At 38.0% G+C, this 9,791-nt stretch overlaps 1 protein-coding gene across 2 annotated transcripts in view; it reads left to right on the plus strand.

Moving 5' to 3' along the window:
• The window catches only part of POLL (DNA polymerase lambda), a 17,281-nt gene that overhangs the window by 4,563 nt on the left and 2,927 nt on the right, over positions 1-9,791 (plus strand). For both annotated transcript variants that reach the window (XM_072424396.1, XM_072424395.1), the window contains exons 3-7: positions 822-1,119; positions 2,571-2,736; positions 5,904-6,209; positions 6,991-7,164; positions 7,871-7,999. In XM_072424396.1, the coding sequence (XP_072280497.1) occupies positions 822-1,119; positions 2,571-2,736; positions 5,904-6,209; positions 6,991-7,164; positions 7,871-7,999 (1,073 nt within the window). The remainder of the gene's footprint in view (positions 1-821; positions 1,120-2,570; positions 2,737-5,903; positions 6,210-6,990; positions 7,165-7,870; positions 8,000-9,791) is intronic.

Below are 9,791 nucleotides of genomic sequence, written 5' to 3' on the forward strand. Positions count from 1 at the left end.
TGAACGATTAACGACCGATCAACAATTTTTTTAAACGATATTATTGTGCACAATTCTGTACATGCTGAAACAATTCGATCGTTAAAATTTAATCCACCAATAATTTACTTACACGAGATACAATCGTTTCAATGATGCAGGAAGTGACATGTACAGGGGAAAGTGTATAGCAGAACAATCCGCGATCACTGAAGGACCGTACACACAATAGATAGCAGACGATTGTCGCCCAATCCGCGGGGACAGTCATTCGTTTCCAGCGACATTCCTCGCTTATCGCCATCGTTAGCTAGTCGTTGTTTGCGTATTTTAACTTGGTAATTTTGCAGTAACACATTTCTGTTCTAGGCTGACAGCTCAGTCAACTTATTCAAAAAAAATGCTTTGGTCCCTGGCCCCCATGTCTATCCTACCCCCCTTGTTTAGTAATTTTATGTTCACAAACATCTATTAATCTGTTGTGAGAAATGGCCTGGTAATGCAAGATGGATAATATTTATTTCTACTCACTTGTGTTACCTATACATTGTTTTGTTATTGTTTATTGTCATATTTGTTGTTATATTTTTGGAAAAAGTTTGTGAAATTACAATTTAAAAGGAAAAAAAAATTATTTGGGTCTATAAAACACCTATTTAAGCTCCATTACATAGGGGAAGGGGTCCTGTAACCGAGAAGAACACTGGTTGGACCGAAAACATTATTTGAGTTATTGAGCTTGCAAGTTCAACTCCAAATGAATTATGTAATCAGATTGAATAATGACAGATGGACAATGAAAGTAAGATTGTTGATAAACTTTTCTATTAACTTTCCTTTAGGAGAATGCTTTGCTGGAGTCTGTGCTTATATCCTTCAGGCCGGAATTGGCCAAGCCAGATCTGGCATCTTTCAGAAACAGATCGTTCAGAATGGTGGCCAGGTCTCTCCCAAGTTCAGTCCAGAGGTGACACACACTATAGTGGATGAGGGGATGGATTGTGACCGTGCATTCCGGCTTTTAAAATTGACGAAGCTACCCATAGGTGTACAGCTAGTGAAGTCCAGCTGGTTAAGCCTGTGTATAAAAGAAAAGAAGGTAGTAAATACAGCGGGGTACAGCATATTTATCCCAGACAGGTAAGTGTCTTGTAAAACATTACTTAGGGTATAACTAGAGGCAAAACATTTTTTTAAATTTATTGTTGGGATAGATGCTCTGTCAGGTCACCCCTCCCCTTGTGTTGAGTTTTATCCAGATCAGAAATAGAAGGAAAATGTTCCACTAGGGACTTGTTGGGTACATTCATGTGCATATTTCACATTAAAGTTAACCTATGCTTTCACTATGACTCCTGTGCTTCTTTTACTCATCTTCTGCTTGCTCTCTTGCTGCTATGTCTAGGCCACAAAGCAACATAATACACCGAGCATGTTCAAGTACCTCTTCTTGTTTTCCAAAGGCAGCCCTGGGTGTCTGCGCTACAATATTAGGTGATATCCTTAGTTGGAGCATACACAGGATATTTTTTTTTTGGACTTTGCTCCAGTGGGCAGACATGATGGCAAGGGAAGTATACAGAAGTGGCATAGGGGTGCCAAGCAATTAAATGTACCTGGTAAAAAGTGGGTTCATTTCTAGAAAGGAGCCTCCTTTAACATATGAGAAAAGTGCCCGTGCATCTTTTTTTATTTATGGAAGCCTTGTAAAATGCATACTAATATCTGTGCTAAACCAAAAATTGGGATTTTTAGCTGTAGTATGCTGTTATAGCATCACTGTTTTACCATGAGGCTGAAAACGAGGTCTTACCTTGAATATGTAAACAAAATTTAGCTTGTCAGTTTAGTATTGATGACTGTACAGAAAGGTTGAATGACTGCCAAGCATGATATTCTGTTCTATAAAGAAGATAGGACGACAAGTGTGAGGCACCCCAATGCATTGATATGTACAATTGTAAAACAGCACCCATTGGTTGGCTGTCGTTACTAATACAAAACAGCAGATCACTTTTCACTAACACTAGATGTCCACACAATTTTATCATCAATAATCTTTTTGGGTGAGAAAAAGTATGTATAGACCATTAGTTTATATAGCATTATTATATATAGCATGTAGCTATGGCTGCATAAAACTGGAAGCAGCATGTTTTGCTTTTAGGGCTTCTTTTACCATCTTATATTCTTTCAAGCAAAACTGTTAACATTTAAGTGTCGGCCCAACCTAATAGCGCTTTTATCCAGATCAGTGTGTAATTTAGGGTTTACTTGGCCTTTAAGAAGAAAAAAGTTGGGAGTAGTTTTAAAAGTCCTGCACAGTAAATAATTCAGTTGTATTGTCACTTATTACCTTTATTCTGACAGCTGTAACTGTTTATCAATTATTTCCTGAAAGCCTCTTTCTTCTGCTTACCAGTTTCCTAGAATTTGCTCCTGAAATCTCCTGTTATTACTTAATAGCTATGTTCCTGCTTCCCCTTAAACTCAAGTATTTGCCCCATGGGCATGCAAGTACTGTATGTCTGAAAACTTCAATAAAACCACATGTAAAGATGAATCTGAAAATAACTATAATCGTACGACAGGTACCTGGATGTGAAGGACCAAGCAACGTCTGAACAAAGGCACACGGGCATTGTGGATGACAAGAAAGAGCATGATGAAGTGCCACAAGTCTCAGCTGGCTGCACCCACAAGGAAGAGGCTTGTGATGTCTCTAACCTCAGTGACTGTAAAGTGCCTAATGTGCAGGTGAGGTGGACAATTTTCTCAGCTGCTTAGTTCTAACTCATTAGAGCAAAAGTACCTAATTAATAAACAATTTAAGATTTTATTAATGCGATCTCTAAATATTGTATTGCCTTCTTTAATTGTTATTCTTTTATCTATCATGTGATACATTTAGTTGGTACTCACTCACTAGTGTACAAAAAAGCACAGTGCACATAGAGCTCAGTGTACGAAAGCCTACTGCACATAGAGCTGTCATTATTATGCATTGCTTTTTGTTCATTTACAGATTAAATTAGATTATATTTTAGAGGCATAACTGATATTACAAAACTAGATTTACAAAATGTGCTCTCTGTTGGCCTCTTGGCCATAATAATAAGAATTTATAAAATAAGGAAATGTGTCCTAATACTGATATCTGGGGGTAGGATCAAGCAAAAGGCAACCAGTATGAATATAAAGCTGTAGAATTAGTAAGTGGATTTTCTCAAGTTCGCTGATCCATTTTGTCTATATATAAAAAGTATTCTGGGTTTAGAATTGGAACTCTCAAATCCTGCAGGACTTTATTATTGGTTCTTCTTGTGATTCCATGATAGACCTGTCCAATGATAATGGTAATATAGATTGAAAAGCTCCACTTTATAGCTGAAGGTTCTCTAATACAATTCTGATGTAATTCTAATCAGGGAAAGGTTATGCAGTAAATGTAGGTTATGTAGAACTAAACTTGGTGAACTTCTGCCATAATCAGCAAGTATGCACAACATACTTGGCGATTATGGCACATACTTACCCGTCTGCAACTGCCATGCAGCAATGACTGGTCTTAGATTTGTCATTACTGCATCCTCACAAAGTGCCATCTTTGCCTCCAGCTTCATGTCGGACTTCAATGAATACAAGCAATCCTCCTTGGCCATTGGATAGCAACTGATGATGTAACCTTCATGTGTATGTGTATGCAGTGTCATTGCACATAGAGCCCAACTCTACACTAAAAAGTGCATTTGCGATTACAGAACTTAACCAAAAAAAAAACACTCTTTTGACAAAAGAGATATTGCATGTCTCTTTTGTCAGTTAGTACTACCTCCTGGTGACTTTTTGTCTTCTGTGTTATATCCGCTTTACCTATAAACTGTGAACCACATGGGATCTTACAAAAAGTATGAAGTCAAATGTTTTATTGGCATACAATGCCATCAATATCCTGGTGTCCGAGTGTTAGTAAAATGAGAACGTACATCTATAAGTCTCTGCAGATAACTAGATTGACAAAGCTGGTCCAATCTGGGTTTGTTAGATGTAGGATAACAGATAACATCATTAAACCAGAGGGTATAAGCTTTTGCTAGGATGTTGCTAAATGTTTGTATGACTGTGTTGGAAGGGTATCTAGGCCAGGGACCATGTGATTTTCAGAGAATGACCTGTATTTGGTCACTTATTGTAAAATCTGAATCAACTGACAATGCAGGAGACAAGGTGGATGATTACATTGCAGATAAAAAAGCTCCAAAGCCTATTCCCTGGGTATGTGGTTTTAGTAAATTTTATTTAAAAATGCCAGAAGGCCTCCCCCTCCAAATATATCACATTTCTTAGTGGGTATTCTTTAAATGAAGTTCCAATATTTCCGTGCTGGAAAAGAAAATAAGTTCCATGGGGTGTACATACTTTTGCTCATGACTGTACATGCATTTAGACTTTGAGAATAATTTTTAATGGAATCAATTTCAGAGAACCTTTTCATTTTCCAATCATGGCATCTTCCTAACAAACTCTTTTAGCTGTTGTAAATTCACTCCTTTTTTTTTTACAAAGTCTGCAGACTAAACAATCCTGATACCGGTATGCAAATTTCAGCTTTGTGTCAAAGGTCATCACTAAGCCCTCATCTCCATCTTTATCAACCCTTTCTGTTGCTGGATTACATAGAAAGCACCAACACAGTTTAAAATAGGAGAATAACTGAATTCAGGGATCATGCTTGACAAAGTTTTTGATTAGGAGCTAAGCATTGATGATTGTTTATAACATAGGCTTATTATACAGAAGTTATTTTTCTTAACACATTACTAAAAATATTGTTATTATACAGGTTTGTGATTGCCTTAAGGGCAACAGTTTTGGTTTGAAAATGATAAAATCACATTGATTTTCAAACTACTTGCCAAGTGACTGCATCCAAAAGTGCCATGCCACACGTTATCATTTATTGCATTGCATGGTTGTGCATTTAGTCAAGCCTGGTCCTCTAATGGAAGCTGGTGGGTGGGGCAGCCTTTTGCTTGCTGTAATGAGTATGGAATGCTTGTTGGACATTTCAGGTTGGGGTCATTTCATATTGAAATCTCCTATCAATTTTAGAATTTAAGGGGTGCCTGTTTTGGTGCTCCCACTTATTAGAGCAGTATCCAGATTTGCAGAGGCACGTTGATAGCTACGTATATCTTCTACCTATATTTGCAGATGTTTTATACTGAAACCAACCGGTATAACTTTAAAAGCAGGTTTTACATTATATCTTGTTTGCCAACTGGCATGAATATTAGGAAATTTAAGAAGACCACACAAGCATCTTTAATTCTTACCATATGTGTAATAATCAGACTTGGCAGTTTTGTAGTTCAAGCTGTGCCTATGGGTCAGTCTTCTCTGCCCTGTGTCATCATTTAGTTCCCGTCATGTCCCCTGCAGTGCTTGCACTCTGTGGAAAAGTGAGTAATGGCAGTTTCATCACCACTTCATATATGTGCTAGGATTCATAGTATTGTGTGCAGCATGACAGATCTATATTTTTCTGTCTAATGCCATTGTGGTCTTTGTAATGTATATGATTGCTATACAAGCCATTTTCACGATTGTTGTTAATAAATATACCTTTCTGCTTGGCTATCAATATATTTTGTGACTGCCAAATAAACGTCTAGCCGTCTGCATTATAGATGTTGAGTTCAGCCATAATTTCCCAGAATCCAGGGCTTTGACTAGTCTCTTCCTGGTTCATTAACTTTGCCGTTGTTTAGTGAGGTTGTCCATCACATCTATTATCACATAATTTATGCACATAGTGCGCATATTTATGCGCATAACCCCACTTGCATATATTTTTCTCTTGCTCTTGTATTTATGTTTAAAGTTATTCCTAACTTAGTTATCTTTTTTTTTTTTCTGTGAAGGAATCCGATGAGGGCAGTGATGGAGAAGATTTTGGTGTAACGCAAGGTGACCTGGATGCGTTGTTGTTTGGTCATCAAGTTACAGAGAGTGAGAAGAGCAGTAAGGAAGCACCAACAGTGCCTGGAAAGTGGGTTTGTGCCCAGTCATCTGAAACCAAGAAAAAAAATCACAATCAGTTTATCACCGACAAGCTGGAGGTGCTCGCAAAGGCCTACTCCATTCAAGGAGACCGCTGGAGATCCCTTGGATATTCAAAGGCTATAAATGCGTTAAAAAGTTACCATAAGCCAGTCACATCATCTCAGGTAAACTAAAACAAAAAATATTCCCACCTATAACTATTTGTTATAGGAAAGTGAGAAGCTTATCCTGTCTAAGACAGAAAGTCTAATATGTAAATGTCTTCTCTTTGAATCCATAGCCATGCACATCGTTCCCATATACCGTTGTGAATGTATTCACAGTATTAGTATCACCAGTTAAAAACATTTTTAAAGCTGCGTGTCTTTTAGTATTTTTGTATTATTCAGGCTTTCCTACCCATGTTCATTATTCTGTCCTTTGAAGAATGGAATATTTTAAATGCAAATGTATTTATCTCACTGATTATCAAATCTTTCAGATATTTTCTAGTGCAAATTACAAGCAAATTAAAACTTATTGTTTTCAACACTTCCTTTTTGTGCATAGCAATGCCATTGCATTCTCAGTAATAACTTAATGTAGTAGTATAATGTTCTAACCAGACGTTGCTGTAGTGGAGCAGTCTACTCAATTCCCTATTGTCTGTAGTCCAGTAATCCTGGAACGGTGCGTGCTGGTGATACGTTGAACACTCTGTCAAAGCTCATTGCTCACTTTTACATATAACAGGTGAAGAAAAGATCACCCAAAGGGTTAGGCAGTTTTCCACTCACCTGCTTTAAAAATACCTTAAACATTTTGAGTATGATAACATTCATAGTTTATTAAGCTCTTGTATTGTTGTTTAATGATTTGTTAAGAACAATTCATGTTAAAAGGAAGGAAGTGGGGATGTAATTTAAAGAGCTGGGTACATGCGGTTTATGTTTGTGTTACTTTAAGGAAGCTGCAAAAATTCCTGGTATTGGTAAAAAGATGGCTGAGAAAATTGATGAAATACTGGACAGTGGACACTTGCGCAAGATAGATCACATCAGCGACAGTGTTGCTGTTCTAGAGGTCTTCTCTAACATCTGGGGAGCTGGTGTGAAGACAGCCCAGAGCTGGTACCAACAGGTATGTAATAACATATAAAGTGGTTTCAGGTTGATTGTTAGTTTTTGTTTTTATTAACTTTTTACGTTTTTTACTTTTTACCTTTTAACGTTTTATTTGCCAAAGGTTGCATGGGATTGTGTAGTCACAAAATACTCTGTCTCTGTGACATTGGAATATAGCAGACATAAAATTTACAAGATTGTATTGGAATTCTCAACTTGTAGATTGGAATTCTAGTAAGCATTCTGTGTTTCCCTTTTCCTTGTTTTGGGTCCTAATTTGTAGGTATTGTGGATCATGGGTGCCAGGTTGCCATGTTAGACCTGTGCAGATCATACCCTGTTTCCCCGATGATAAGACACTGTCTTATTTTTTTTGGAAGGCCAAAATATGCTCTAGGGCTTATTTTCAGGGGGATGCCTTATTTACCCATGAAGAAGACTACAGTACACAGTTATTGTTTTTACATTTTTCTCTAAAAAGGGGGGGCTGTCTTATTTGATGGCCCTGCCTTATCATCGGGGAAACACGGTATTAGAAATTTTCACTTGAAGAAGAAACATGTTGCTGCAAGTGCATTTTAAAATATGAAAAAATATAAACTTTTGGTTGCTAACAACAGCACACTATTTCTATACATTTTGTCATTATATGATTTTGTATAGGTAAAGTCTCATATGAACATATATGGAGTTCACTAGTTATTTTAAAATGCCTTTCTCAGGGATTTCGAAGTCTAGACGACATCCGCCTCAAGGCAAACCTGACCACCCAGCAGGCCATTGGCTTGAAACATTATGAAGACTTCCTAGACCGCATGCCCAGGGAAGAAGCTGGAAAGATTGAAGAAATTGTAAGGCCTTTGTATTTTACTGTTTTGTCCGCAAATTTCTTGTCACCGCACCTATTTCCTTGTGAATATTCAGTGCATTTTGTGTGCCTAAGCAATAACTGACTTTTATTAATAATCATAAATGGATTGATAGTTGGCCTAATAAAGAAACTTTGGCTATAATTTGACAAAATTTGTTACATGTATTTTCCTCATTCAAATTTACATCCACTTCTATAAGGCTAGATAGAAATCTGATGACAACCTTAACCACCTTTTTGTGCTGTCCTCATCTGGGCATTGCTCTTGTAACCTGCAGGTCTCAAACCCGTAATCTGTGATTTTTTTTATCATATTTTATATTTATCTTTTCTGAACTCAAGTCAGATGGCTTAAAACTAGAATGTCTGTGAAAATAGGTTGTAGAATTAATGGATAGGTAGCACTGGACTTGCTGAACTTTGTAGTTCAGAAAGAGTATTGTGTGCATGTTTGCCATGTAGTGATCACATATACCACACAATACAACCAAAGGACAGCTACTACAAAGCACAGAATGCAGCTGGAACATAACAGATTGTCACTTTGTTAATAAATAGCTGGCAATCCCTGAACACATTCCTGGGCTCCTTCTTTTTGCCAGAGCTAAAGTTGATTAAAGTAAGGTTAAGCAACATGTGAGATCCTTGGCTGCTGGGAATGGAGCTGGAAGACATGATCAAGCTGTGCAGATAAACTCTGCTTTTGTTTTCAGGGTATTTGTGCCTTTTGCCTCTGCAAATTTCTTTTTCTTCTATTATTCGGGGCACAACATTAATATATTCTGTTAAGAAAGGGTTCTCTCTCCCACAAGCTTCTGTAAGAGCACAGCTCTTTGTAATGATCATCAGGACACACTATTTCAAAGACAGTCTGTTTGAGAAAATGAAAAGCGGCGGAGTTGGAAAAGTTGCTGTTGAGTGACAGGATCCCTCGGGGTGGGTTGGAACGAGCTGCTTTATGTTACACCTGCATACCCCCATCACCGTGGAAGCATCGGTCATTGCGACGCTGTCACTCAGCCACAGAGCCTGATTTTAAAGAATGCGCACCAAACCGGACCCCACTGAGAATCTTGTTCCCATGCGTGTGATTAAAGGCCAAAGACCCATTCCCCCCACTGCCACCCTCCCTTTTTGTTCAAACACGGTTGTCACGTAAAGGATTTTCAAGAATGACTTTCCAATTTCAAGTACCTTTCTTCTCCCCTCCCCATCTTTTCAAAAGTCAGCCAGGTTGTTGTGGCTGCGGCAGGAGGAGGAGCCACAGCCCATTGTTGTTGTTGATTGGATTACTTGTCCTGGGTCTCTAGGCCCCTGTGGGTGAAGCCCAGGAGAAAGAGGGGATTAAGGGATTAAGCACTGTCCTTGCTGTATGTTGCATCAAGAGCTTGGGGGAGCTTTGCACTCCGTGGCAGTGTAGCAGGTCTTCAGAAATCTTCATTAAAAAGAGACAAAATATGCATGAGAAAAGAGTGGTGACCTTCTTAGGCATGTCACTGGCACACACAAGACAGAATTAATGGGTTTATTCTACTAATAGAAGATGATCCTTAATTGTTATAAAGAGATAAAAAGAAAAACAACACCGAAAAGGCAATATTCGGAAGCTGCAGACCTTTTAGTATGTCATTGTCTACAACATCTGGGAACTGGCTTACTGACATATGTCACTCTGGATTTGTCAGGGTACATTTTATTTAGTGCTGCACTGCTTGCTATACAGCCAAGGTGTCAAAGGCCTCGTATATATATATATATATATATATATATAT

Source organism: Pyxicephalus adspersus, chromosome 10 (assembly GCF_032062135.1).
Source record: "Pyxicephalus adspersus chromosome 10, UCB_Pads_2.0, whole genome shotgun sequence".
Lineage (NCBI taxonomy): Eukaryota > Metazoa > Chordata > Amphibia > Anura > Pyxicephalidae > Pyxicephalus > Pyxicephalus adspersus.